At 40.1% G+C, this 25,877-nt stretch overlaps 15 protein-coding genes across 15 annotated transcripts; 8 read left to right on the top strand and 7 right to left on the bottom strand. All coding sequences in view use genetic code 12, as the record gives it.

Moving 5' to 3' along the window:
- Nucleotides 1-12: 12 nt before the first annotated feature.
- Nucleotides 13-1,728, top strand: UBA2 (E1 ubiquitin-activating protein; the record flags this gene model as incomplete). The annotated part of the gene is made up of 1 exon (XM_051814187.1): nt 13-1,728. One exon carries the CDS (start codon nt 13-15, stop codon nt 1,726-1,728), a length of 1,716 nt encoding a protein of 571 aa, XP_051672226.1.
- Nucleotides 1,729-1,966: 238 nt separating this feature from the next.
- Nucleotides 1,967-2,347, bottom strand: PFY1 (profilin; the record flags this gene model as incomplete). The annotated part of the gene is made up of 1 exon (XM_051814186.1): nt 1,967-2,347. One exon carries the CDS (start codon nt 2,345-2,347, stop codon nt 1,967-1,969), a length of 381 nt encoding a protein of 126 aa, XP_051672225.1.
- A 225-nt stretch (nt 2,348-2,572) lies between these two features.
- OFR1 (Ofr1p) lies at nt 2,573-2,950 on the bottom strand (the record flags this gene model as incomplete). The annotated part of the gene is made up of 1 exon (XM_051814185.1): nt 2,573-2,950. The coding sequence occupies one exon, from the start codon at nt 2,948-2,950 to the stop codon at nt 2,573-2,575; it is 378 nt and encodes a 125-aa protein (XP_051672224.1).
- A 123-nt stretch (nt 2,951-3,073) lies between these two features.
- On the bottom strand, nt 3,074-4,552 carry CANMA_002147 (uncharacterized protein; the record flags this gene model as incomplete). Its single annotated transcript, XM_051814184.1, has 1 exon — nt 3,074-4,552. One exon carries the CDS (start codon nt 4,550-4,552, stop codon nt 3,074-3,076), a length of 1,479 nt encoding a protein of 492 aa, XP_051672223.1.
- Nucleotides 4,553-5,454: 902 nt separating this feature from the next.
- On the top strand, nt 5,455-6,963 carry PHO8 (Pho8p; the record flags this gene model as incomplete). The annotated part of the gene is made up of 1 exon (XM_051814182.1): nt 5,455-6,963. The coding sequence occupies one exon, from the start codon at nt 5,455-5,457 to the stop codon at nt 6,961-6,963; it is 1,509 nt and encodes a 502-aa protein (XP_051672222.1).
- An 864-nt stretch (nt 6,964-7,827) lies between these two features.
- On the top strand, nt 7,828-9,690 carry CANMA_002145 (uncharacterized protein; the record flags this gene model as incomplete). Its single annotated transcript, XM_051814181.1, has 1 exon — nt 7,828-9,690. One exon carries the CDS (start codon nt 7,828-7,830, stop codon nt 9,688-9,690), a length of 1,863 nt encoding a protein of 620 aa, XP_051672221.1.
- A 166-nt stretch (nt 9,691-9,856) lies between these two features.
- On the top strand, nt 9,857-12,220 carry CANMA_002144 (uncharacterized protein; the record flags this gene model as incomplete). Its single annotated transcript, XM_051814180.1, has 1 exon — nt 9,857-12,220. One exon carries the CDS (start codon nt 9,857-9,859, stop codon nt 12,218-12,220), a length of 2,364 nt encoding a protein of 787 aa, XP_051672220.1.
- Nucleotides 12,221-13,216: 996 nt separating this feature from the next.
- On the top strand, nt 13,217-14,335 carry GLY1 (Gly1p; the record flags this gene model as incomplete). Its single annotated transcript, XM_051814179.1, has 1 exon — nt 13,217-14,335. One exon carries the CDS (start codon nt 13,217-13,219, stop codon nt 14,333-14,335), a length of 1,119 nt encoding a protein of 372 aa, XP_051672219.1.
- A 106-nt stretch (nt 14,336-14,441) lies between these two features.
- CDC48 (AAA family ATPase) lies at nt 14,442-16,883 on the bottom strand (the record flags this gene model as incomplete). Its single annotated transcript, XM_051814178.1, has 1 exon — nt 14,442-16,883. The coding sequence occupies one exon, from the start codon at nt 16,881-16,883 to the stop codon at nt 14,442-14,444; it is 2,442 nt and encodes an 813-aa protein (XP_051672218.1).
- Nucleotides 16,884-17,488: 605 nt separating this feature from the next.
- HNT1 (adenosine 5'-monophosphoramidase) lies at nt 17,489-17,947 on the top strand (the record flags this gene model as incomplete). The annotated part of the gene is made up of 1 exon (XM_051814177.1): nt 17,489-17,947. The coding sequence occupies one exon, from the start codon at nt 17,489-17,491 to the stop codon at nt 17,945-17,947; it is 459 nt and encodes a 152-aa protein (XP_051672217.1).
- A 24-nt stretch (nt 17,948-17,971) lies between these two features.
- Nucleotides 17,972-18,622, bottom strand: SFT2 (Sft2p; the record flags this gene model as incomplete). Its single annotated transcript, XM_051814176.1, has 1 exon — nt 17,972-18,622. The coding sequence occupies one exon, from the start codon at nt 18,620-18,622 to the stop codon at nt 17,972-17,974; it is 651 nt and encodes a 216-aa protein (XP_051672216.1).
- Nucleotides 18,623-18,858: 236 nt separating this feature from the next.
- Nucleotides 18,859-20,325, top strand: RTG3 (Rtg3p; the record flags this gene model as incomplete). The annotated part of the gene is made up of 1 exon (XM_051814175.1): nt 18,859-20,325. One exon carries the CDS (start codon nt 18,859-18,861, stop codon nt 20,323-20,325), a length of 1,467 nt encoding a protein of 488 aa, XP_051672215.1.
- Nucleotides 20,326-20,507: 182 nt separating this feature from the next.
- Nucleotides 20,508-22,598, bottom strand: COX5 (cytochrome c oxidase subunit Va; the record flags this gene model as incomplete). The annotated part of the gene is made up of 2 exons (XM_051814174.1): nt 20,508-20,925; nt 21,529-22,598. The coding sequence occupies 2 exons, from the start codon at nt 22,596-22,598 to the stop codon at nt 20,508-20,510; spliced, it is 1,488 nt and encodes a 495-aa protein (XP_051672214.1).
- Nucleotides 22,599-23,298: 700 nt separating this feature from the next.
- SNL1 (Snl1p) lies at nt 23,299-23,901 on the top strand (the record flags this gene model as incomplete). Its single annotated transcript, XM_051814173.1, has 1 exon — nt 23,299-23,901. The coding sequence occupies one exon, from the start codon at nt 23,299-23,301 to the stop codon at nt 23,899-23,901; it is 603 nt and encodes a 200-aa protein (XP_051672213.1).
- A 16-nt stretch (nt 23,902-23,917) lies between these two features.
- LKH1 (bifunctional aminopeptidase/epoxide hydrolase) lies at nt 23,918-25,807 on the bottom strand (the record flags this gene model as incomplete). Its single annotated transcript, XM_051814171.1, has 1 exon — nt 23,918-25,807. The coding sequence occupies one exon, from the start codon at nt 25,805-25,807 to the stop codon at nt 23,918-23,920; it is 1,890 nt and encodes a 629-aa protein (XP_051672212.1).
- Between the last annotated feature and the right edge of the window lie 70 nt (nt 25,808-25,877).

Here is a 25,877-nt window from a genome sequence, read left to right as displayed (position 1 = left end):
TCTCCTCCCTCAATGAAAGACACGTATTTGAAAAAGATTCTTGGAGGGAAATGTTTCAACAAAATCCAAAGTGCTAGAGTGTTGATGGTGGGTGCTGGCGGGTTGGGCTGTGAATTGTTGAAAGATCTTGTTTTATCAGGGTACGGCGAGATTCACATTGTTGATTTGGACACCATAACCTTGTCCAACTTGAACCGTCAATTCTTGTTTCGCAAAACTGATATTGATAAGTCAAAGTCATTAACAGTTGCCAAAGCGGTGGAGTCATTCAATTACCTTGGTGCTAAGCTTGTGCCCCATCATGGAAATGTAATGGACACCAAACAATTTCCCTTGGAGTGGTGGCAACAATTTGACTACATATTCAACGCGTTGGACAATATTGAAGCAAGACGATATGTGAATTCAATGTGCTTGTTGTTGAAGAAGCCGCTAATGGAGAGCGGAACTGAAGGCTACAATGGCCATGTGTGTCCCATCTTGCCTTACTACAGCGCGTGCTTTGATTGCCAGGCACATGTGGCACCAAAAACGTACCCAGTGTGCACAATCAGATCGACCCCTTCGCTTCCTGTCCACTGTATCACTTGGGCAAAAGAGTTTTTGTTTTATCAGTTGTTTGATGAGGTTGAAGATAGTGGTTTAAATGACTCCGAGGCAATCTCCAAGGAAACTGATAACGATGCCGAGATTGAAAACTTGGCGAAAGAAGCGAATGAGTTAGCTGAGCTACGTGCAATGATTGTGAACTCAGACAAGGACACCTTCTTCAGGGAGTTGGTTAACAAGATATTCAGAGTGGATATTGAGCGGTTGTTGCAGATTGATGCCTTGTGGCAGACGAGACGCAAGCCAACGCCATTGCACTTGGAAGAGTATAAGTTGGATGTATCAGATTTGCTGGAGACAAAGAATTGGACAATTGCCGAAAACTTGTACGCTTTATATGTGTCAAGCGCCAACATTCAGCAGAGATTAAAAGAAGAACAATACGTGGCATTTGATAAGGATGATGATGATACGATGACGTTTGTTGCCGCTGCGTCGAACTTGAGATCATTTGTCTTTCACATCGAAACCAAATCAAAGTTTGATATCAAGGAGATTGCCGGCAACATCATTCCAGCAATTGCAACTACTAACGCATTCATTTCTGGTTTTGCTAGTGCCATTGGTACACAGTATTTCAAGCACGAAAAAGCTACTTTGGAAAATACTCATCTATTACACACGTCACTGGCAGCCAAACATGCGGTTGTATCTGCACCAATTGGTCCACCGAATCCGGAATGTCCCAGCTGCTCGGCCTATCGTGGAGTGTTGCATGTAAGCCGACATGATTTCGACTCGTTGACGTTGCAATGGCTCGTTGATCAATTAGTTCCTTTATACAAATCGGACATTTCAATCCAAGTTGGCCAATCAAAGTTGATCTATGATGTGGATTTTGATGATTATGCTCTAGATAAGCTAAGCCAAGTTCCCGACTTCAAAAACGGGGAGACTATTCTCGTACAGGACGACTCGAATCGCTTAGACAATCTCATCTTGTACTTGGCTGTTGGCAATGAGACGCGTTTTCCACCAGTCAAATTGAAAGAGAAACCCGTTAAAGAAGAGAGTGATTTGGATGGCAGCGATGATGACGGATTCGAATTGATAGAAGGTGACAACTCGTCGGACGTGGAAATTATCGAGGAACCTCCTTTGAAGAGAAAGCGTGTGTAACAATTTAGAAAAGTAGTCAATAATGTATTATATAATGGTCCAAATGAAAAGTTGGCCGAACCTTCTTCTAGGGCATGGAGGAGATAATTGAGTTACATGTTAAAGTCACTGTTATTATATCTTATTTTTTCCTCAACTTGACCCACGATGTGTTTGCCAGCTATAGAGATAGTTGCAATAAAGAGGAACATTCGCAAGAGGGTTAAAAGATAAATGATATTTATTTTATCTATTTGATTTAATAACCCACGCCAATCAAATAATCTGCTAGTTTTTCGACAATGGTTGTTGCCTCTCCAGGTTGCACGCCTGCTGGATAGTGGGCAATCAAAATTGCTTGTTTAGTTCTGACGCAGATCAACCCCTCCGCTTCGTGTTTACCGTAAATTGACCTCTCATCATTACGTAACAAGAAATATTTTTGTCCTTGTGCGTGTAGGCCGTGACTTTGTAAACCTGAAGCGTCGTCAAAGCCAGTAGCAATCTCTGTGATTTCTTTGGGTTGCAATTGGAATGATCCTGATTCGGCCCATAAGGAGTCTCCTGCTCTTGAATATAAAGCGGCTTTATCGATTTTGCCTGTGCCAATTAAATTCTCGGTGTATGCATTCCACGACATTGTTTTTAGTGCTGTTTGATTTGATTCAATTTGATTAGGATTAGCTATGGCGACGTATAAGCAAAGGTAAAAAAAAAAAAATCAAGAGTGTTGAAAAATAATCGATCTTGTTGAACTTAATTATACGCACGTGACTACATCAAAAGTTTAAGCACAGTATAGTAGGATTTAGGATATATAGTTCATATCAAACAGTATTCACTGTTCTAGCAACTCATTATATTTTTAGATCTTATAGTTCAGTTCATCAACACCGTCCATTTTCTTAGGTAAGCGTACGGCAATACCCAAGGGATAAATTTGGACACTATCAATGTTCCAAATTCCTTCTTTGTAGTATATGTCCTTCTTTAAAAACTCGATGATATCCTCTCTCGAATTGGACGCCAAGTGGAAAGTACTTCCAGCAAACTTAGTCTTTGATTCATCTGTGTAAATGGCACCAGCAGCACGAACCGGATTAGGGACATTGGCAGGAATATCGGCGACATGTTGTGGACGAACTTTCGTTCTGTCAGCATTGGGGAAATCATAAACGGTAACCAAGTATTCAGAAGACATTGTGCGCAAGCTGGATGAGAGTCTTCTAATCGACTTTAACATTGTTGTTGAACAATTTTTTAGAATTTTCGTGGGGGGGTGGAAATTTTTTGACGTGTCGTGATATTTACGACACACACAGGTTATCACGATAGTTCTTTATGTACCGCTTTTATTGTAACTTATCTAGACACGGGGTTCTCTTTCACTGGTCTCCTTTCTATACAACACAGTCAACAACACCACATTAAACAATCCCAAGATAAAAAACGGTCCCAAAATCCACACGTCTGCAATTAACCCACCAACTAGGGTGATAATCATAATGCCCAAGCCACCGGCAAAGCTGTAAAGGCCGCTCAACGACCCCATTATTTGATGGGCGTTATCTATCCCACTCAAAATACTCATGCTGCTGATGATCAACCCTATCTGTGACAACCCAATAATACTCACAGCTACAAAACACCACACCGTTTTGGGGTTGTAATCCGACAAGTGGGTGTTAACTAGACTCAACCCAAAGTTTCCCACAACACCAAACAACCCAGCAAGTCCAAGCGATCGAAACTTGCCAGCTGAATCCCCCAAATAGCCCCAAAATGGAGCAGATACAAGAGCAACAGTTTGTGCCACGCCGGTCAAGATTGCTGAAAATACGTAACCGTCATAGCATGTCATTTTACCTGCCCAGTTGTCCTTTGTCTTACATTCACCAATGTTGTAATACCAATTGTAAACTACCAATGGTATGTAGAGAGAAGTAGCAACCGTGGTAGACCTCGCCACAAATGCACCAACGAAAGCTAGCTGTGCTTCCTTGTTGCCTTTGGAAAAGTTTATTCCTTCGCGAAGAAACTGGTAAGTGCCATAACGCGTTTCTTCTACTTGCTTCTTGGGTTTATAGAGGAGCGTAAAAAGCAAAGCAAATGAGATCAACGCAAACCCCATGACCGTGATGTAGGAGCTTTTAAGGCTCGATTTCAAGTCACTTTGTGACCAATCAGCAAACTTCACCGGTAAAGTAACTAAGGTGGAAACCGAAAAAATTGCACCTAAACCAGTTGCTATTCCCATCACGGCTGCTAGATTACTATTTTTTGGTGACACCACTGTTTCTTGCTCCTCCTCCTCTTCCTCTCCCTGTCCCTCCCTCTCTCTAGAATCAACCGGTTGGTACTGTGCCCTCCAGAACAACAACTTTGCAAAGACAAAATCCGATATTGAGAGCTGATTCAACATCACCGTCACCATACTCATGCAGCCTGTCACACCCAAAGCAAAGATCCCCCTAAGAATGAACATCATGGGAACCAAATTATCATTCAATGCATACCCAAGTAAAGCCAATGCAATCACAATGAAACTGAAACTTTGAATAGTTCTTGCGCCAGCAACTCCCAGCGAGGACAACCTATCATTAATACCTCCTAGTATGGGAGCTGTTGACATTGAAACTACTTCATCAAAGAATCCCAATCCTCCAACAATGTAACCTATTTTCGTGTCTTTAGTACTTCCTGGCTTTGGTTGAATTCCAATCACCTCGGTAATGTAAAAAGGTTGGGTGGATATTAAAAAGACAATTATAGCTATACATGAAAACCCGGCATAGTTGAATGCAGCATAGTTCACTGCTGTGTAGTTTCTTAGCTTTGGAATCATGGTTAAAGAAGAGAGTTGTAGGGCACCGAGATCGGGGGAGGAATATACCGCTACCACTTCTAAAAATAAGAGCTGTTGACAGACCCACAGCTCTTACTCTAAAGAGAGAAAACCTTGTTTTTCCATCCGCCGAGTAAAAGAAAAATTCTTGGGAATGGATTAAACGAATGTGAAAAGGGGTTTATAATGGACAAGAAAAATAAGAAAATAAGAGAATGAGTCAAAAACAGTATCTATGGCCCATGTGGCACCTCATTTAATATGAAGGTTACTAATTATGGCTTGAATAGACTGCCTGGAATTGGAGAGATTTGGGAGGTATATTGTTTTGAGTAAATGGGGACAGAGACTTTTTTTCAAGAAACTATAACTCAGGACGCTGCGAGGCTAGTTTCATAAGATGATATTAGAATGCACCTCAATACAGCAATGTTACAATATTCAAGTCGGGGATGTACGACACAATGCCGTCAAATTGGGACCACAATTGGAAAAATTATCTATTACATGCCAAGATATTTTAAAACCATTAATTAATCCCCCTATGAAGTAGCCCATGTGGTATTGCCAGGAAGCACCAAAGGGCCTCTGTTGTTTGCGTGATAAGAACGCTGGAATGCTTAAAAGAGATACATTTTTGAGGAAGAGGCATAGGTAGGTGAACTCTATCGGCAGACCACACGGGGAGGGGGAGGGGGAAGGGAGGGTAATAATTGCAACCACGTTAGAAACTAAGAATCTACAAGGGGGTGGGGGTTGAAGTAGTTGAATGAAGGCAATTGACTAACTACGCCACTAAACCTTAAATAAAGTAGCCCATGTGGGCTTATGTTGGCGCTGTGTGGTATAAAATGGGTGCAAATTTCCTCTTATTGATGATTTTTCATTTACAGTAACCAACAATGGCTTTCATCTTTCCCAAGTTACTAAACGTTTCCGTATTAGCGCTCGCTGTTTACTTCTACATCTTTTCTGAGATTCAAGCTGCTCCGATTGACAACTCGGTCCCCTCCAAAAAGAATATCATCTTCTTAGTTGGTGATGGTTTGGGGCCAAGTGGTGTCACCTTAGCCAGATACTTTAGACAATACAAGGAGGACTTGCCCATCAATGACTACTTGGAGTTGGACAAATATTTGATTGGTATGCAAGGTCATAGATCTAACTCTAGTTTGATTACAGATTCTGCTGCTGCTGGTACAGCGTTAGCTACAGGCAAGAAAACCTACAATGGAGGAATTAGCGTTGATGCTGATGGATTTCCTACCGGTGCCATTGGAGAAGCATTAAAGTTAAAAGGTTATACTACTGGTGTTGTTGTTACTACAACCGTCACTGATGCTACCCCATCTGTTTGGTTTGCCCATGCCAAGAACAGAGCTTCTCAGGACTTGATCGCTGAACAAATGGTTGGTGAGATCCATCCCTTAGGATTTGTTCCTTCGTTGATCCTTGGTGGTGGTAGAGAGTATTTTTATGGCTTGGACCAAGGTGGATTGAGAAAGGATAATAGAAGTTTGATTGAGGAAGTGCAGAATAATGGAACGTGGACTTATGTTAGTGATAGAGCTGGTTTTGACTTGTTGGATGAAGGCAAAAATGTTGAGTTGCCGTTGTTGGGTTTGTTTGCTGAAGATGACTTTCCTTACAGGATTGACAGAGATGATTCTGAGTACCCAAGTTTGGTTGAACAAACGAGAGTTGCTTTAAATGCGTTGGCTAACGCTACTGCTGAATCCGACCAAGGTTTCTTTTTGCTTATTGAATCTTCGAGAATCGATCATGCAGGTCATGCCAATGATTCGCCAGCTCACGTTGCTGAAACTTTGGAATATGATGACACAATTGCTGAGGTTTTCAACTTTATTCAAAACACCGATGTTGATACCGTTGTTATGGCCACTGCGGATCACGAAACTGGTGGTTTGGATCTTATGTCAAATTCATTTGATACGTATGATGCTATTGCAAATGCCACTCATTCTGCTGAATACTTGTCCAACGCAATTTCAGATTTTGAAGACAAAGAAAATACTGATGAATTAACTGCCTTTATCAAAAGTACTATCTTTGAAGAAGGCTTAGGTTTGGGCAACTACACTGATGAAGAAGTTGATAGAATTGCAAATTTGGTTGCTGCTGGAAAGGAAAGCAGCTTGTTGACCACTATTTCTAATTTAACAGCTTCACGGGCTGAAACCTTTTGGGCCTCCATTCAACACACCTCTGTTGATGTTGGGATGTATGCTTTCTCCAACTCTCCCTACTTGATGCAAAAAGTGTTAAATACCAAGGATGGTTTGGCCGGATTTCATGAAAACATTGATTTCAGTGTGTTTATCAAGTCCATTGCTGATATTGATTTGGAGGATGTTACAGAAAGAGTTGCTGATATTGCGCTTGAGTATTAGCCAAAAGTTGGCTGACAAGTTCGTTAAAAAAAGTTTTTCGGTTTATATCTTTTTTATTTGAAATTGTATGAAAATTGCTTATTATAGTTTTCTCTTGGGGTAAAGAAAAAATGAAAAAAAAATACGATTTTGCAACAATAGAATGGTAGCTCACAGAACGTGACAATTTCAAAATGCACCTAATGCTAATCTTTGTACTTTTTCTTGGAACTTGCGCCTCCACACAACAGACTTTTGGTTTCTAATTTGGTATCCGCTCTGCATATCCGTGAGAAATGAAGCGAATTTTTGAGTTACTAAGACAACATCAAATGATGCTGGTGAGATTACAATGTAAAAAGGTGTTTCATTTATCAGCTTTTATGTCACAAAGTCTACGGAGAAAATCATTTTTTTGACAAGAAAATTTCTTATCAGACTGGAGAAATACAAACGTCAAAATGGAAAACGCCGTAAAAGAAATTGATGAAAGAGGCTTGTCTCTTGTAATTGTAACTTGAAAAATCAAATTTGGCGGGAGTGGCTCTATGGGCCCATTTGTGGGCAATAGCTTGTACTTGGTAGCAGATGTGGTCACTGTCAATGGTCTTTCACCAGATGCAGTTTTTTTTCCGAAACTACAGAGCTTTAGAAAATACGAAGATCACGCCAAGATATTGCGTTCAGCCAAGCCGAAACCTACGCACGGCACGAAATTTATAAAAACCATCTCCACATAACTTTATCATCTTCCAGGATCTCTAAATTTCATTACTCTCAATACACTGATTTCTGTGTTTGTTTTTGAATGATGAAAGGTTTAAATACTAGGAAACGTCGTTGTAATTTCTGAATGCAACCCCTCTCTCTCTGTAAAGTATCAAAATGAGATCAAGTATTTCAAGTGATTTTGAAAAAGCGCAGAAAGTTGACATCAAAACAAATGAACAGTCATCTGTTGATGATGAAGAATACGATTACGACGACCCCAAAAACTACAGCAACGATTTTATTGACGAGTACAATCCAAGAGGGTTACGAGTTCCAACAAAATCTGAAGAGCAAACATTGAGAAGAGTGGTAGGTAAGATCAATTTTGCAATCATTTTGATTTGTGTCGTGGAATTTTCAGAGAGAGCTTCTTACTACTCGGTCACTGGTATCTTAACAAACTTTATCCAAAGACCTTTGCCTGAAAAATCCCCTCATGGTTGGGGTGCCCCTGCGTCAACCAGTGGAAGTGAAAGTGCGGGTGCTTTGAACAGAGGATTACAAACTGCAAGTGCCTTGTCAAACTTGGTTACCTTTTTAGCTTATGTTGTGCCTTTGTTTGGCGGTTACTTGGCCGATACTACTTGGGGAAGATGGAAAACTATTCAGTGGGGGGTTGTATTTGGTGGCGTCTCTCATGTGTTGTTCATCGTCGCAGCAGCTCCTAGTCTCATTACTAATGGAAAAGCTGGTTTGGCAATTTGTATTCTTGCAATATTCACATTGGCACTTGGATCAGGATTCATCAAGCCGAATCTTTTGCCATTGATGTTGGATCAATACCCAGAATCTGGTAACAGAGTGAAGGTGTTGAAAAGTGGTGAAAAGGTTCTTGTCGATAGGGAAAAGACATTGGAAAGTATCACTTTGGTTTTCTATTGGTCAATCAATATCGGATCATTCTTTCAATTGGCAACCTCCTATTGTGCTAGACGTGTTGGGTTTTGGTTGGCTTTCTTTGTGCCATTGATCCTTTATCTTTTCATGCCACTTGCATTTTGGTGGGTTAAGCCAAGGTTAGTATTTGAGAAGCCAAGTGGTTCAATATTGGGTGTCGTGATCAAGGTTCTTACCGTGTCCTTTTCGGGCAATTTCATCAAACGTGTTTTCGATGGCACTTTCTGGGACTATGCTAAGCCGTCCGTTATGAAAGCGAGAGGTCGTGAATACTTCAACGCCAAAAAGCAAACTCCAATCAATTGGACCGACCAGCATGTTCTTGATGTTAAACAGACTTTGAATGCATGCAAGTTGTTCATTTATTTCATTCTCTACAACTTGGCTGATAATGGGTTGTCTTCTGTCACCACTTCGTTAGCTGGTGCGATGAATTTAGCTGGGGTACCAAACGATTTGTTTAACAATTTTAATCCACTTGCTATCATTGTTATAATTCCCATTTTGGATTACATCATTTATCCACTTTTAAGAAGATACAGAATCAATTTTCGACCAATTCACAGGGTTTTTCTTGGATTTGTCATTGCCTCCATGGCTCAAGTGGCTGGTGCTGTTTTGCAACATCGTGTCTACCAAACTTCACCTTGTGGAAACCACTCAACCAATTGTCCTGAGCCATCGCCAATCAGTGCTTGGCTGGCTTCTTCCTTTTTCATATTAACGGGTGCTTCTGAATGTTTTGCCATGGCCACTATTTATGCTCTTGCCTACACTAGAGCAGCTCCCGCAATGAAAGGAGTCACCACTGCATTATTTCTATTTACAATGGCGATTAGTGCTGCTATTAGTTTGGCAGTCACTCCAGCATTGAAAGACCCTTATTTGGTTGTTGTTTTCGCCGTTGTGGCCGGTGCTGCATTTTTAGCTGGTGTTATATTATTGGTGCATTTCTTCAATTTGCACAGGACAATGGAACAGGAAGAACAGGAAAGGATTGCCATGGGCAAAGAGATAACTGATGAATTGGAGCCGGTTAGTAGTTTTCAGCCAGTAGGTGCCGTGACCTCCAAATCCTGATCTGAAAAGAATGAGTTTTTATAGGAGCTTTATTAATGATACGATCTATCAATATATTTGTCTCTCTCTAATATATTTTTTTTCTTTTTTTTCTTTACTGTGAAAATATATATTGCAAAGCAGAAAATTTTCTTTGCTTTACTTACACCCATCCTCTCAATCAATAATGCTAGAGGTGTTGATTACAATCATTCCCTCGGTATGCTGGCTACTATACCACTTCTATACCATATTGCAAACGCCGGTTGAAAAAATCGTTCAAGATTTGAATATCGAGATACCACATATACCAAACATCTGCATAGACTCAATAAATGAGTCTTCGATTGTGATCCACTGGGATATAGAGGTGAACAGTGATGAAAACTTGTATTACATTGTTGTAATTAATGGGCAAGAGGTGGCTACATTAACATCGACGTCTTGCAGATTGAACAACTTGGAACCCAAGCAAGTTTACACCGTTGAAGTCGTTGCCAGTAATACGATAACAAATTTCAAGTCCAAGTCGAGGGCTGTCTATGTGCAGACTTTGAATAAAGACGATGTGAAGGAATTCGTGGAAAAGACCGACCTTTTGGAACCGGTGCCTACTGAGTCAAAAGTTGGTGACGAAAACTTGAATGCAATAACGATTGAACAAATAAAGGATATTGAAGATCCCAAATTGGTGAATAGCTACTTGATTAAAGCTCAGAATGAGCTTTCAAAGTGCAATTCCGAGAACAAGAGCTTTCAAGTGGTGGCCAAAGATGAACAGGTTACTCTACAGGAGGAGCTAAATTTTTACAGGTCAGAGTATGAAGAGGAGACGGACTCAAAGAATAAAAAAGACAGCGATGTGAAATCGTTGGAAAAGGTGAAAAACAACTTGTCTTTTAAAAAGTCAAAATTGATGTCACATTTAAACAACATAAAGAATTCATTAGCTATTTTTAATACCAAATTTCAGGAGAATGATGTAAAAATCAAGAAATTGAGAGAACGGAATCAGCACTTGAATGCGCTTGAAGTACAAGCGAGAGCGACAATCAATGAGCAGATCGAACAAATCCAGCACCAATTAATAAAGGACAAACAGCAGTATGAAAGCGTCGAAGAGTCATTAAAGAGTTTGACAGTGGAGAAAAAGGACACTGTTCTGTTGATGAACAAGCTTAAGCCACTTTTAGACCAATTTAACAATCTATCAACACCTACCAATGAACACTCTGCATCGCCAAGTCCTGGTCCCAATGGCTCGTCCACCTCGCTTCATCTGCTAAACACGTCCATTTTTAACAAAGATGGCTCTCTAACCAAGAATGCTTTTGACGCATTATTGAAAATCTTTCAATTAATACCTTCATGGCAAGATGAAATTATGTTGGAAATTAACAACTACCAAGAAATTGAAAACCAGTGGAAATCAGCATTCAAGACGGAAGTAAAAACTTTTGTCACCATTCACCAATCATTAGAAATTGCCAAATTGAATAAAGACGACAGTTACCAGCCAGTCAAGTTGAACGAATACCAAGCATCTATTGAATTTGGCGGATATGGAAACGCTTTGCCAAAGCCCAAGTTTAGTCAAGCAAAGAGTGAAGGCAAAAGGACCAATGGAGATCCAGAGGTTGATACTTTTCACAACTATTACGGCCAAGTCTACACCAATAACGAGAATAAAATTCCAGTAAACTCACAAACATCTATACCGTCATATGCTCAGGATAATTATTACGAGGAACTGTACATGCAACAACAACAACAACAACAACCACCACAACCACCTCAGCCTGTATCAGAAGTTGCTGCGATGGACGATTTTCAATCTCGTGATGGTGACCAGTCCTACATTAGCTTGAAGCAAATCAACGCTATGGCAAGAGGTGGAGAAATTAATATTGGTTCTCCGTTGCAATCTGATTTTAGTGATCCTGCAATGAATGAACCTTCGAACCAGAATGCACCTGTTTTCAATTACAATATTCAGCAAAGCGGCCAGTCTCACCAGGTGACGTCTCCAGTCGCTCAAAATTCGCTTTTGTATAGCAATTTAACAACACCAATGCATGTTCCAACAACGCAAGGCTTGGAGCCAAGATTTTACAATAGAGGTCACTCTACATCCTTATCAGAGGTGTGGAATTACCCTCAAGCTACAGGAGCTGGCTCTTCCTTGAATGAATATGCCAAACCAACAGCAGGTCGTACCATGCAGAATGGGTTTCTAGTCTCTCCGTCACAAAACATCTGGCATAATGAAAGAGGTGCGGGTCTTGGCGCAACAATGTCTAGCAATTCGCCAATATGGAGAAATGAACTTTATTCCAATCTTCAACAAGGTCATAATCAACATTCGGCATCGCCTCAACCTAGAGAATTTCAACCTTTTGGCGACCACATCAATTTGCTAAATACTGCTAACAACTCTGCTTCTCATTCTTTTACACTGCTTCAACCGATGCACTCATCAAACCAGAATAAGCATGACTCGCCAACATCTGAAGATTTTTCTTCGTTGGGCTTTGCTCATCAACCAAACTAGAATAGTCTCAAAAAGGGCAAGGTTTCAGTTTTTTACAAATTAAAAGATAAGTTTAATGAGAACATGCTTGGAGCCGTTTAAATAATGAGGTAGAGAGGGGTTTGTATGTTACATAATAAATGCTTGCCAAAATGTATCTCCTCTTTGTAGCAAAGCTCGCTTTATGTTTCCGTTTCCAAAAGCTGGTTTTGTGTCACTAGTATGATTATAATTCAAGGAGGGATGGACCTCCTCTTACGGCACAGCCCATACGCCGCTACAATAATCCACTAAAGCTGGTATTAAATATCAATGCATGCTTAACCTATATAGATTCAATAAACTGGTGTATAGCGTTAAGTTGTCGCCTCCTTGTGTTGCCATCGGTTATGCTCGGTACATTTTGTGCGGCATTTAAGACCGTTTTATATTTTGTTTTTAGAGCATCTAAAAAAAAAAGAAATTCAAATTGCAGCAATCCGAATAGATGAGGGGGGTTTGTTTGTTTTTTTGCAATCATAAGGGTTGTTGGGTATATCCACTTGGAAAAACGGTGGTCCCCCCAACCCCCCATCCTTGACTGAAAAGAAGTTAATGTACAGTACCTTCATTGTAACTGCATTCCCCACTTCTACTTTCTCTTCCTTTCTCTCTCTCTCCTCCCTGAAACTACTCAAAAATAAACTTTCAAAAATGCCTTTTGCCACAAAACACAGTGGGTTAAAAATAATAAATAATAAAAAAATAAAAGGGATTACAAGATGATGAGGCACAGAAACGAGAAATTTTGAGCAAAATCACTCGGAGTAAAGAGAGAGAGAGAGAGAAAGACACTATTAATAATAATAAATAGAACACCCAAAAAATAAGAAAAAAAATCTGTGACTATTAAAATTACAGACTTTACGAGACGTTTCAGAAAAAATTTATATAAAACATTCAAGTCTTTATCTTGCTAGATTTTATATATATTTCTCTTTACTAATTTATCCTAATTCAAAGCACACCACATCCACAATGACAGTTGACGAAGAAGAAGTATTCACCACAAACAATGAATTCAGAAGTGACACATTTACCGTGCCTACCAGATCCATGATTGAAGCTGGATTTATGAATGCAACTTATGGTGATTCAGTATACTGCGAAGACGAGGCTACTTTAAACTTGGAAGCTCGTATGTGTGAACTCACTGGAAAGGAAGCAGCACTTTTCTGTGCATCAGGTACTTTATCAAACCAGATTGGTCTTCGAGCAAACTTGTACCAGCCACCTTATAGCATATTGTGTGACCATCGCTCGCATGTTTTCTTACACGAAGCAGGTGGGTTGGCAACATTGAGTCAAGCCATGGTTCATCCTGTTATTCCCGCCAACGGCAACTATCTAACCTTTGAAGATGTGGTACTGAATGTGACGTTTGATGATGGGGATATCCATGCTGCTCCAACAAAAGTAATTTCGTTGGAAAATACCTTGCATGGGATTATAATGCCATTGGATGAAATTGCTAAAATCAGCCGTTTTTGCAAGGAGAACGACATAAAATTACATTTAGATGGTGCTAGACTATGGAATGCCTCCGTCAAAACAGATATCAGCATAATGGAATATTGCTCCTATTTCGATTCAGTTTCCCTTTGCTTGTCAAAATCCTTAGGTGCACCAATGGGATCAATTCTCGTGGGATCATCAACACTAATCAGAAAGGCAAACCACTTTAAAAAGCAAAATGGTGGTGGAATAAGGCAAGCAGGTATAATGACAGCCATGGCCTTGTACGCAGTTGAGAATCACATGCCATTACTAGAGAAATCACACGCTTATGCAAAACAAATTGGTGAATTTTGTCAAGCCAACGGAATATTCTTGGAATCTCCCGTGGACACCAATTTCGTATTTATCGATTTAAAGAGGAATCATATGGATGACAAATTGCTCATTGAGTTGGGTAAAAAGTACAATGTTAAACTAATGGGAGGTCGAATCGCATGTCATTTTCAATTAAGTCAGCAAAGTGTTGACAATCTCACGCAATGCATATTGGAGTGCTATCAAATTAATCAAAAGAACCCTTACAAGGCAGATGGAAGGAATAACAAAAAAATGTACAACTTCGACGCTATAAAGAGGTAGGATGTTTATAGATTTATATATATATATATATAATGTGTGTATTATTTTCTCTTGATCAAAATTCAATTAATTGAGTACAATCTAACAAAAGAGCATATACGATGGCCTAACTGTACAAATCATCTTCCTCTCCTTGGTTTTCCTGTTCATCGCCAAATGCAGCAGCACCACCCTGGTTGAATTTAAAGTTGGTAAATTGACCTCTTGAAGCCATCAACTGCAGGGCGTATGCCTCGTAACGACGTAGTTCAGCATCGGAAACAGACCTCTTGGCTGTCTTCATTGCCTCTTCAAAGTGTGAGGTAGTAATGTATGGAACAGGATCAGCCTCTTCCTCAACTGCAGCACCATCACCTTTCATTTCAACATCTTCTTCCTTCTCCTTGCTGGCTTTAACCTGGGCTTCAATCGAATCCTTGATAGCAAACTTGGCAGCTCTTTGTACAATGTAACTCAAATCAGCACCAGAGAAACCATGAGTAATTTTGGCAATTTCATTCAAGTCCAATCCTGGCTCTAATGGAGTGTTTCTCAATTGAGCTGTCAAGATAGAAAGTCTAGCTGCCTCATCCGGTAATGGAACATAGATCAACTGGTCTAATCTACCTGGTCTCAACAAGGCTGGATCAATTTGGTCAGGCCTGTTAGTAGCACCAATAACGAAAACATTCTTCTTGGCATTCATACCATCCATTTCAGTCAATAATTGGTTAACCACTCTATCTGAGGCACCACCGGCATCACCGTTAGAACCACCTCTCGATTTAGCAATGGAGTCCAATTCATCCAAAAAGACAACAGTAGGGGCAGCGGCTCTTGCCTTGTCAAAAATGTCACGAATATTGGATTCTGATTCACCATACCACATACTTAATAATTCAGGACCTTTTACACTAATAAAGTTGGCTGAGACTTCGGTGGCAACTGCCTTGGCCAACAAAGTTTTACCTGTACCTGGTGGACCAAAGAATAAAACACCCTTAGTAGGAGCCAAACCAAACTTCTGGTATTGTTCTGGATGCAAAACAGGGTACTCGACAGTCTCCTTCAACTCATTCTTGATGTTATCCAAACCACCAATGTCATCCCAGGTAACATTGACATTCTCAACAACAGTTTCACGCAATGCTGATGGGTTAGAGTTACCGAGGGCAAATCTAAAGTTCTCCTGAGTAACACCGAGAGAATTCAAAACTTCGGCATCAATGGTTTCCTCTTCCAAGTCGATGAGATCCATTTTTTCACGAATCTGTTGCATGGCTGCCTCTGAACACAAGGAAGCAATATCGGCTCCCACAAAACCGTGAGTTTCTGATGCAATTGATTCCAAGTCCACGTCATCAGCCAACTTCATGTTCTTTGTGTGGATTCTCAAAATCTCCATACGACCCTCAGCATCTGGAACTCCAATGTCAACTTCTCTATCGAATCTACCAAATCTCCTCAAAGCCGGGTCAATAGAGTTAGGTCTATTGGTGGCGGCAATAACAACGACATTAGACCTGGCCTTCATACCATCCATAAGGGTCAACAATTGTGAAACAACTCTTCTTTCTACTTCACCATTGGTCTTATCTCTCTTAGGTGCAATAGAGTCGATTTCATCGATAAAGATAATCGATGGTGAATTCTTTTCTGCTTCCTCAAATGCCTTTCTCAAATTTGACTCTGATTCACCAGCCATTTTGGACATAATTTCTGGACCATTGATCAAGAAAAAGAAGGCACCCGTTTCGTTGGCAACTGCTCTTGCCATGATAGTTTTACCAGTACCAGGGGGGCCATACATCAAGATACCTTTTGGTGGCTTGATACCAATGGACTTGAACAATTGTGGGTGTCTCAATGGTAACTCGACCAACTCTCTGATTTGTGCCATTTGCTTCTTGCATCCCCCAATATCATCATAACCGACTTCGTTCATGTTATTTTCTTCGTCTTCACGGTTAATAGGCTCGCCTTCACAATGGATAATCGTATCTTGGGCAACGATGGCAATCTCTTCAGGGTCAACTTCGACAACTTTAAATTCAACTTGTCTCATCCCACCTCTTACTGTAAAGTAATCACCTTTTCTAACCGGTCTATAAGCTTCAACAAAGTATGGCTTCAAGTAGAGGTCAAATAATGATCCTGTAATACCTTCGATTGTGTCGGCAATTGGCAATACTGAGATCCTGTTGGCATACTTGATATCAGGGCAAGGGTGAACAGTAATAATGTCTCCTAGTCTGATACGCAAGTTATTACGCACACAACGATTGATTCTTGCAACGCCATCATCCATGTCGTCATCCGCAAGAACAATTAATACAGTGTCCCTTCTCTTTTTCCCCTTGACCAACACTGTGTCACCACGAAACAATTGCAACAACTCCATCGTGTTGGATGACATGGTGATAACTGAATTGTCATCATTTGTTGCGTCATCAACGACCAAGGCGTTATCTTTCTTCTTTCTTCTTAAAATAGCAGTGGCTGTTTTGTCGTCAACAGCAGATGCTCCAGATGCATCGAAATGTTGTTTCTTGTCTTCCTCTCCTGTCATTTTCAGGTGTGTATTTGTTGTAAAAAAATTGGGTGTGTTTTAGAAAGAAAGTATAAGATAGAGTTGTTGAAATCTAAATCAGTTTTGATGGCAAATGGAAATAAAAAATTGTGTTGTGTTTGTTGTTCAAATAAATGACGTGTCGCAAAAGGCAAATACACGACAATAAAATTCTACAGTGGCAAAACAATAGAATTCCAGAGATGAAGATTAAACTTAGGTGGTGATGGTAATGAGACGTTATGAGAGGTAGAGATACAGTTACTAGTTGTAAGCCACATAGATGAGTTGAGCTTACGAGGAGTATATGAATAAAGGGGCAAGTGACATTCGTCAAACTGTGGTCGTCGTGTAAGGCTCCACCATTTGAACGGGAGAGTAAATGGGTTACAGGACAGGTGTGCTATCTCTCCCAAGAGGGGCGCTTCTAGATGCTAAACTCTATCCAATCCGTAATATCTCAGGCAGCAAAGCTGTCGTGTTCTTTTAGCTTTCTTTCAGTGTGGTAGCGCAGTTGAGAAATAAGTCGAGCGGGGGTAGTGAGAAAGCTGAAAAAGTGTGCACCCCTTTGCTCCAACTTTATCGAATCACCAATTACTATCCAAATGTCCTCAAACGCTTCTTGTATCTTTTGCAAAATTATAAAAGGAGAAATTCCATCCTTCAAGTTGATTGAGACTGCCAAGACATACTCCTTCTTGGACATTCAGCCAACCGCCAAGGGCCATGTATTGATTATCCCTAAACATCATGGTGCAAAACTCCACAACATTCCCGATGATTATTTAAGTGACCTTTTGCCTGTCGTCAAGAGATTGGCCCATGTATTGAAGTTGGATGAAAATAACACCCCAGACGGTGAAGGGTACAATGTCTTACAAAACAACGGAAGAATCGCACACCAAGTTGTTGACCATGTGCACTTCCATTTGATCCCCAAGAGGGACGACAAGACTGGGTTGATTGTAGGATGGCCAGCAGAAGAAACAAACTTTCCAAAATTAGAGGAATATTACAACGAATTGAAAAAGGAATTGGAAAAAGAAGAAAATGAAAAGTTGTAAGTAGATTTGTGTGTGTATTTTAATTTACAAAATTCCTCCTATTAAACCACCAAGGTAGCCAACTATATAACTTGTAAAAAACGTTAGCGTTGTAGCACCAAAGGGGAAGTAACTTACGGTATAATAAGCCACTGCTAAAATCTCGATAATGCTCGTAAATATCGTAAGCAAGCTACTCTTGATCACAACACTTGAATATAGGGTCAAAAGTATCGAGGAGAAGAACACGGTAGTAAACACTATTCGATCACGAGACACCAAATGTCTCACATAGCTATGGGGACCTTGCAAAACACCAAATGAGACAAGGAATAAAACAGAGCCACCAGTCCAAAGCAACCCAAACTTCCTTGGTCGCAATGCCAATACCGGAAACATGAAAAAGCACAAGATAAAGCATAAAATCGAAGCTCCAAGACAGCAACTAAATCCAACTAGACGCTCGAGTCTGGACAATTTAAACCATGAAGGTTCTTGTGCGTTGTTGTTGGGATTACTGTTGGTAGCATCTTGAATGGATGTGGGTAATCTGTTGTAGATGTCGTTTGCGCCCGATTTAAAGTAATCTGTCCACTCCAGTAGCACGGGTCGGTTGCTACTGTTACCTGGCTGTGTAGACCTCACGTTCCAGTTACGGAACAGTTGTCTAAACACGTTCTCTGTATCGGCTGACATACTGTGGCAAAGAGTGAAATGGAAGGGCAAAAATCTAATTAAAGAAGAAAAATAAACCAAAACTTAAACAAAACTTTAAACAAAACAAAAAGAAAACCACAACCTTTTGTATCCCTTTATCTGAATCCGTTTGATATATTTCTATCTCATTTGAAACCAAGGCAAATCCTGAATACTACGCTACTTTTTCATACTCATAGCAAATCGATCACCATCACGTCTGGCATCATTCAGCTATGGAAGAATTTTTAAAGGATAGCCCTTCCGAGATCCCCACTTCGGAGGATAAAACCAACGAGGGATTCAACAACAACTTTGTTTACACAACGCTTGATAATGAGCGCTTGGACAACCCACAATCGCTTAATTTGGACTTTGATCCACTTAGTGAAGGCAGACAACAACAAGACTATTCCTTAGACTTGACCAATAATTACGACGAAAACAACTACAAGAACGATGCCTCGGGAAATTACTTTAGCAGTGGAAGCAACGTCAACACAAACACTCCTGGGTCTGGCTTTAATTCAAATACCCAATTGTCGGGCAGCGACTACTTGAGTCCTATGGGATTCTCATACAATCAGCAAGGTCTGCAATCACAGTCGCAGAATCCAATTAGTAACCAGCAGCAACCGGGCCACCAAAGAATGAATTCAGACACATTTTCAGGATCCAACCCTGGCTCTTTCACAAGTGAGCCATTTTTAGATGATGTGGCATTCTCGCAAGCAATTTTGGGCCCGCAATTGAATGTTTCGCAATACGGATCCAACCAAGAGAACTTATCGCCACAGCAGTTTTCGCCGCAGTTACAAAGCACGCAACCATTTGTTACTAATTCAGCTAACTTGGATGAGTTAATATCACCAGGCAACAACTATGACGAAAGCACATTTCTCAATCCTCAATACTTTTCGCCACCAAACCGATCGGGAAACCATTTCAACTCCTTGCGTTCAATTGCTGAGGACACGTTTGATGCCAATTCGGCAGACATCTATAGTCCCGACTTGTCGAGACACGGAAGTATTAGTGGACCAACTTATGGGCAAGGAAGCAATATTCCTCAGACAGGCTCCTACTTGTCGCCCCAACTAGACCCAGTGTCATATGTTTCGCCTGATTTCAATAGTGGATCCTATTTGAACTCGCCACCGCAGTACAATAGTCGGGTCAATAATCTAAACTTGAATGTCCCAGCTCAGAATATGAGTACGTCGATTCCCAATCACACAACAACTCAGGAGAAATGGAATTCGTTATCGCCTTTGCCCTCGCAGTCCTCGACATTAAGCACGTCTGTCCCCAATTCTAAGCGCGATGTATCAGTGCCCACCAAACAGCTTTCTAAAGAAGAAAAGTTGAAAAGGCGCCGAGAATTTCACAATGCCGTTGAACGAAGAAGACGTGATTTGATTAAAGAGAGAATAAAGGAATTGGGAATAATCGTTCCTCCTTCATTGCTAAACCCTCAATTAAGTGCAGTTCAAACGTTGCAACAGAAAAACAACATCAACTCGAGTGACTTGAACGACTTGATTAGTTCCATCAAGGTTAAAGAAACAAAGCCAAATAAGTCTACAATTTTGAACAAATCAGTCGAGTACATCAACCACTTGAATTATGTGCTAAGACAACAGGAACTTTCCCGAAACCAATTGTGCAAGCAGATCAAACAGTTAGAGCAGAGTAACATTTAGGTTTTATAGTTTGTATTTTTAATAGAGGTTTTACAAACATTTCTCGTTTTAATCGTTTATTATGATTAATGACATAAATATACCCCAATGGAGAGAGAGAAAGAGGGCTCTGGAGGCAAGTGTGCGTTTTTGGTTTTTCTTTTCGACAATGATTATATCGCCAAACTGGGAAGTGAATAGATTTATTGGATTTGTGAGTAACCTGAGAATGGATTGGCGTTCTTTGATTTCAAGTACTCGTCCGACTTCTCTTGCCATTCTCTGTTCAAAGATGCTGGAGGTTTTTTGGCCAATGACTTGATACCGGCAAACAAAGCGATTGATCCCACGACACAACCGGTGACAATCCAGAAGATTTGTGACTTCTCCCCAGGAGCATATAACGGTCTTCTTGGTCCCCATTCGCCAAAGGAAATGTAATAAGCGGCTTTCTTCTCAGCAGGGGACAACTCTTTCCATGGCAACTCCATTCTAGTTTTCAATTCCTCTATGATGGTTTGTTGGTCTTCCTTTGGTAAGGTCGTCCATCTAGATTCTAAGTTACCAATGTAGGCATTGGACAAGGTTCTTGGTGCCGACTTTGCGACTGTGCTGTTGAACCTAATGGCTTGTCTTTGTAATGATCTGGCGAGCATGGTTATGGATGTGGTGGTGGGTAGTAAGTACTTTGGTGTGTAACGTAAGTGACAATTTTTAACGATGTGGGAATTTTAATAATTTTTTTTTTTTTTTATTTTTTCGCTCCTTATTTACAAAGGTGTAAAAAAATTCTCACCTTATTTGATTGGATGAAAAATTGGTGCAGGAGTAGTGAGCCAGTATAGTAAAGGGAAACATGCAATGCAAGCGATAGCTATAGGGGTCGATGATGTGTTTGTAGAATAGTGTGGGTATTACTATCTAGATGTGGGTATTACTATCTGGTTGTGATGTATAGAGGATGTGTTGTTGGTAAGTGCTACTCCCCAGCACCAGCGTTGTCACTTGCCAGTACGTTTCTTTATCTATATCGAGCTACACAGTGCAAGGTAGTACTGTAAAAGGCTCTTACATTGGCGCAGATTACACCGTTTGAGTAAGTTGCAAGACAATCTTAAAGTCGTGTATGTGTGTCGCCTAAAGTATAGAAAAAATCAGGTCATATTCATGCACATCCTAAACTATTTAAACTAATTTCAATTGGTCTTCAAGTTGTGTGCTTACCCGTCGTACCCAATGCTAATCAACGACCTCCTTAGCAGTGAATCAACAATTTCCTTCAGTTCAACTTTGAAATGGGAGTCTTTAATCGAGTTGAAATATGTCAAAAATTCAATCACTGATCCACCAACGCCAAAGTAGATATTCTTTGCTGCTATTAGGGCAAGTCCGTGCTCGGTACCTGCTTTTTCGAGTATGTCTTTTATAGACTCGGCCACCACTGGCAATGTCGTAGTCGAGTAGATGGTCTCTGAGCTGATAATGAAATCAATTTTGTTGCCTTTGACAACGTTGTTGAATTCCCTACCCCATGATCCTGAAACTAGTATAAGCAGGACATTGAGTGTCTGCAACTGCCTTCCAAATTCATTGATGAGGGCTTCTGTGACAAGTACCTCGTTATTTTCAAATCGACAATTGACATCGTCAGTAGTTAATCGATGCAATTCTTCCACTGGAAGCGTTGAGGCCCAATTGATCAACATATTGGGTACAGTTACTAACCTGAGAACATCATAATTGAAGTCGGACAAAACGATGCTCATTGCTTGCTGGTTACGGTCCTCAAACTTTTGTTTTAAAATAAAACTACTAGGTAAAGCGGTTCCACATCCTAACTCCAATATTGACAGGCTAAACACAGGGAAACGATTTTTATCAATAATCTCATGTATCTCATCTACTGCATCATATGAGCACTCCCAGCTTTTGAATCCTCCTTCGTAAACGTTGCTTTGAACGTCTGCGTCGTTACGTTCGATTAGTAATTCGCTTAATTTGCTCAGTACATCCTTATCCTCCATCATGATCTGATGCTTGACATCAAAAAGCTCCCTTCTGTAGACTATATGGCCATTTGGGGTGGTGTAGTTATCGAGTGTGAGTCGAACATTTTCCAACGTCCTGAGGATCTGATTTAGGGAATGAGCCTGTGGTTGGTGTTCGGGGCGTACCTGAAATGTGTCTAAAGCACTCTCATTTTGGGATGTTTGAGTCGTCTCTATCTTAGTGTTATTTCCATTAAGATCATCGTCGCTGAGATCTTCATTGGTGAATCCAAATGCAAAAGACATTGACTTGATTGAACAAAGAAGAGCTCATCTTTTACTTTTTTTTCACAACAATGTTATGTGCGTTTTGTCAATATGCAGGTTGGTAGCGTGAACGCCGTTCCAATTTGCACCCACAAACCCTTTTTCACATGCTATCGATTCAAATGGTTTTTGGCACTGCATCCAATTGAAGATACAGTATTGAAATACAGATACAGCCCTAAGTGTAATAAGAGTTTTGGTCGCATAATTCTTTTTAGCTTTTTTAATCAGTGTTTCCTATTACATACAAAAAGTTATGTTCATAAAAGTATTCTCCACATTTTCAAGTAGAATCACAGCAAACTTTTTTCTTTGGAGGAAAGTCAACTTTCACATACAATTAAGCTAAAATTAGGTATACATATAACTAAAATACTTATTCCAAAATCCTTCAACCCACTGATATACCTCTTTCAAGTCCAGGTCTTAGAAGCGTCTCCTGGAGAGTTGTTTTTGCTATTGATTGCAAAAGCAACCTAAAAAAGTAGTCTGTGGAAAAATATTACAACGGAAAAAAAAAAAATAAAATAAAAACAACAAGAAAAACGAACAAAAAAAAAATGTCAATTTCATTTGCCTATTTCGATCTATCACACTTCGACAATCCTATTGACAGCTATTCCTTACCTGTTGTGAACGATCGTGTGAATAAGAAAAAAGCGATTGTATAAAACCTACCATGGATGAATTGAAAAAACAGATTCCAACTACGGCTGAGGAACTCCAACATTACGTGGAGTTGGCAAAGTCTAAACTTACAGCAAATTGGGATCAATTGACTGATGTGTTTGAACACCATACCCATGACTTAACTTTTGACAGCGTGTTGAATGACTTTAAAAATCTCAATGTAAACCCGGTAACCGTATCGTTAACATTAATTTCAGTAACCACATTGATCCTCTTGGGAAAAGTGATTGGTTCCAGTTCGAATGAGGACCATGGTTCAAGTGAAAAGAAACACAAGAAAAAGAGTGGAAAGAAGAAATTGAGTAGAGCGCAAAGGGCCAATAAGGAGATTCAGGAAATCTTGGACTACGTTGAACTGGAGTATGTACCAGAAATTGACAAGTATATTGAAAACTACCAAACTTTATCCAAGGACGAGCTTGAAAATAAATTCAAGTACTACGACGAGATGTTATTGAAAGAGTTGGTCAAGTTGGATGGCATTGATGTCACTGGAAACGACATTCTTAGAGAAAATAGAAAGAAAGTCATCAAGTTTATTCAAGACCATCAAAAAAGATTGGACAAGTTTAAGAAAGATATCGGTGTATAGAAAGTGTACTAAATATTTACGCTAATCCTAAATCCTTTTCAATCATGGCTCTGCAGATTGGGTGGTAAAATGATTCGTGCTTTTTAAACTGAGAAATTGCAAATTCGCTACTCACCCCGTTCTTCAAAAGCAAATACCCCGGACGGGCATATTTCATTCTTCCCGTATGACCCAACCAGTTAGCAAACCTCTTCACCACTTCATCTTCGGCATTGTAATTACCATTACGTATTAAAATGTCATTCCAAGTGGTGATAAATTCTCCGTTTTGACTCCTTGCATACTTTGGATAAACCGAAGGTAACTTCTTTACAAGTTCAGGAGGCACTTCTATTGATTTAAACTTTTCCAGCAAGTACTCCAAAAAGAATATGTTTTGCTCTATCAGAAAAGAAGATGTATCAGCATCACTAAATGGAATTAAGGAAAAGTCCCCCTTTTGAACAAAATCAACCCATTTTCTTCCGTACTCGTAGACCTCATCAGCTAAGGACGTATCTAAAACTGGTTCATCAGGAACACCAGAGGAAAATAGTTGCTTGTTCCAATCAATACTGTCAAGCACATCTTTCTTACCCAAAGGAGAAAAAAATTCGTACAATGTTTCCACAAAATCAGCCGTATCCAACGACTTGTATCTAAATTTCTTAAAGTAAAACTTGATGAATGGGTCAAAGTGTTCAACGCCCCCTAGTTTCTTTTCCAAAAGATACAAAAAGAAGAACCCTTTCTCATATGGGATCCTTGAAAATGAATCATCTGGATCCTTTCCTTTCAAATCAATGACTAATTTGGTATATTGTGGATCAAACGAATCACAGGTTTCAACCAAAGAGTTCCAGCCGGATAACATATCGAACTGCCTGGCCTGCTCACCATAAGCTCTTGACTCATCCTCGCTTTTCCCTTGCGATCTGGCTTCCTTAGCGGCAATAGCACCCAAAATTCTTCGTTCTAAATAAACCGTCCAACCTTCATTAAGCCAAAAATGTTCCCATGAGCAATTTGTCACCAAGTTTCCTGACCAAGAGTGAGCCAATTCATGCGCCATGACAGTGGTTTGAGAGCGATCTCCGCACACCAAGGTAGGCGTCAATTGTGTCATGTTTGGAATTTCCATACCACCATAGGGGAAAGAAGAAGGTAAAACTAATGCATCAAATCGTTCCCATTCATAATCAAAGACCAACGCTTCCGCAATCTGAATATAATTTTCCATATCCTTTTCAAATTCCCACTGACATTGTTTCAAATTTGTGGGTTCACTATATATGTCTGACCTTGGTCCAATTGGTGCTTTATGTAAATTTCCCGAAGTTAACGATACAAGGTATGAGGGAATCGGAATAGGCTGATCAAACAGGTACACATCAGGTATTTTGCTGACTATTGGCCTTCCCGACATTGTTACTCTTGCGGGAGACTTTGCAAAAAATTTGAAGGGGGATTTCACTGCAGGGGTGTCAAAGCACGGGAACAAGCTACGTGCGTGAATTGCCTGGCACTGGGAGAATACGAATGGACCTGTGTCACCCATCATAAACTTGATGGCTGTACATTCCTCTGTAGTTTCGAATGAAATCTCTATTTTTATGGTGGACTCTCTAGGTATAGATATATGCAATGCTGATCCCACCACTGGTTTGGCCATCTCTAATTCGAAAGCAGCAGGCGAATCATTCACTTTGACATCCTTAATTCTAAGGACATTCGTGTCAAGGACAAGTTGGTCAGTACCTGTTTTGTTGAATAAGTTGTATAAGACTACCCCTTCGATAGCCCTATTTTCAAATGATACCGCCAAGTCGAGGGTGGTATCGTTGACTTTAAAGTCAGAATAGTTAGATTGAGTTGAGGGGTCCAACCCACGACATTTACTAATATTTAATTTGTCCATGAAGCTCATCCCATGTCAAACCCCAGATGGAAAAATATTTTTGTTTTCCACAATCTGCGTGAAAAGTTAAAACCCACAA

Source organism: Candida margitis, assembly GCF_024628925.1.
Source record: "Candida margitis strain CBS 14175 chromosome Unknown scaffold2, whole genome shotgun sequence".
NCBI lineage: Eukaryota > Fungi > Ascomycota > Pichiomycetes > Serinales > Debaryomycetaceae > Lodderomyces > Lodderomyces margitis.
This window is presented reverse-complemented; position numbering and strand designations above follow the sequence as displayed.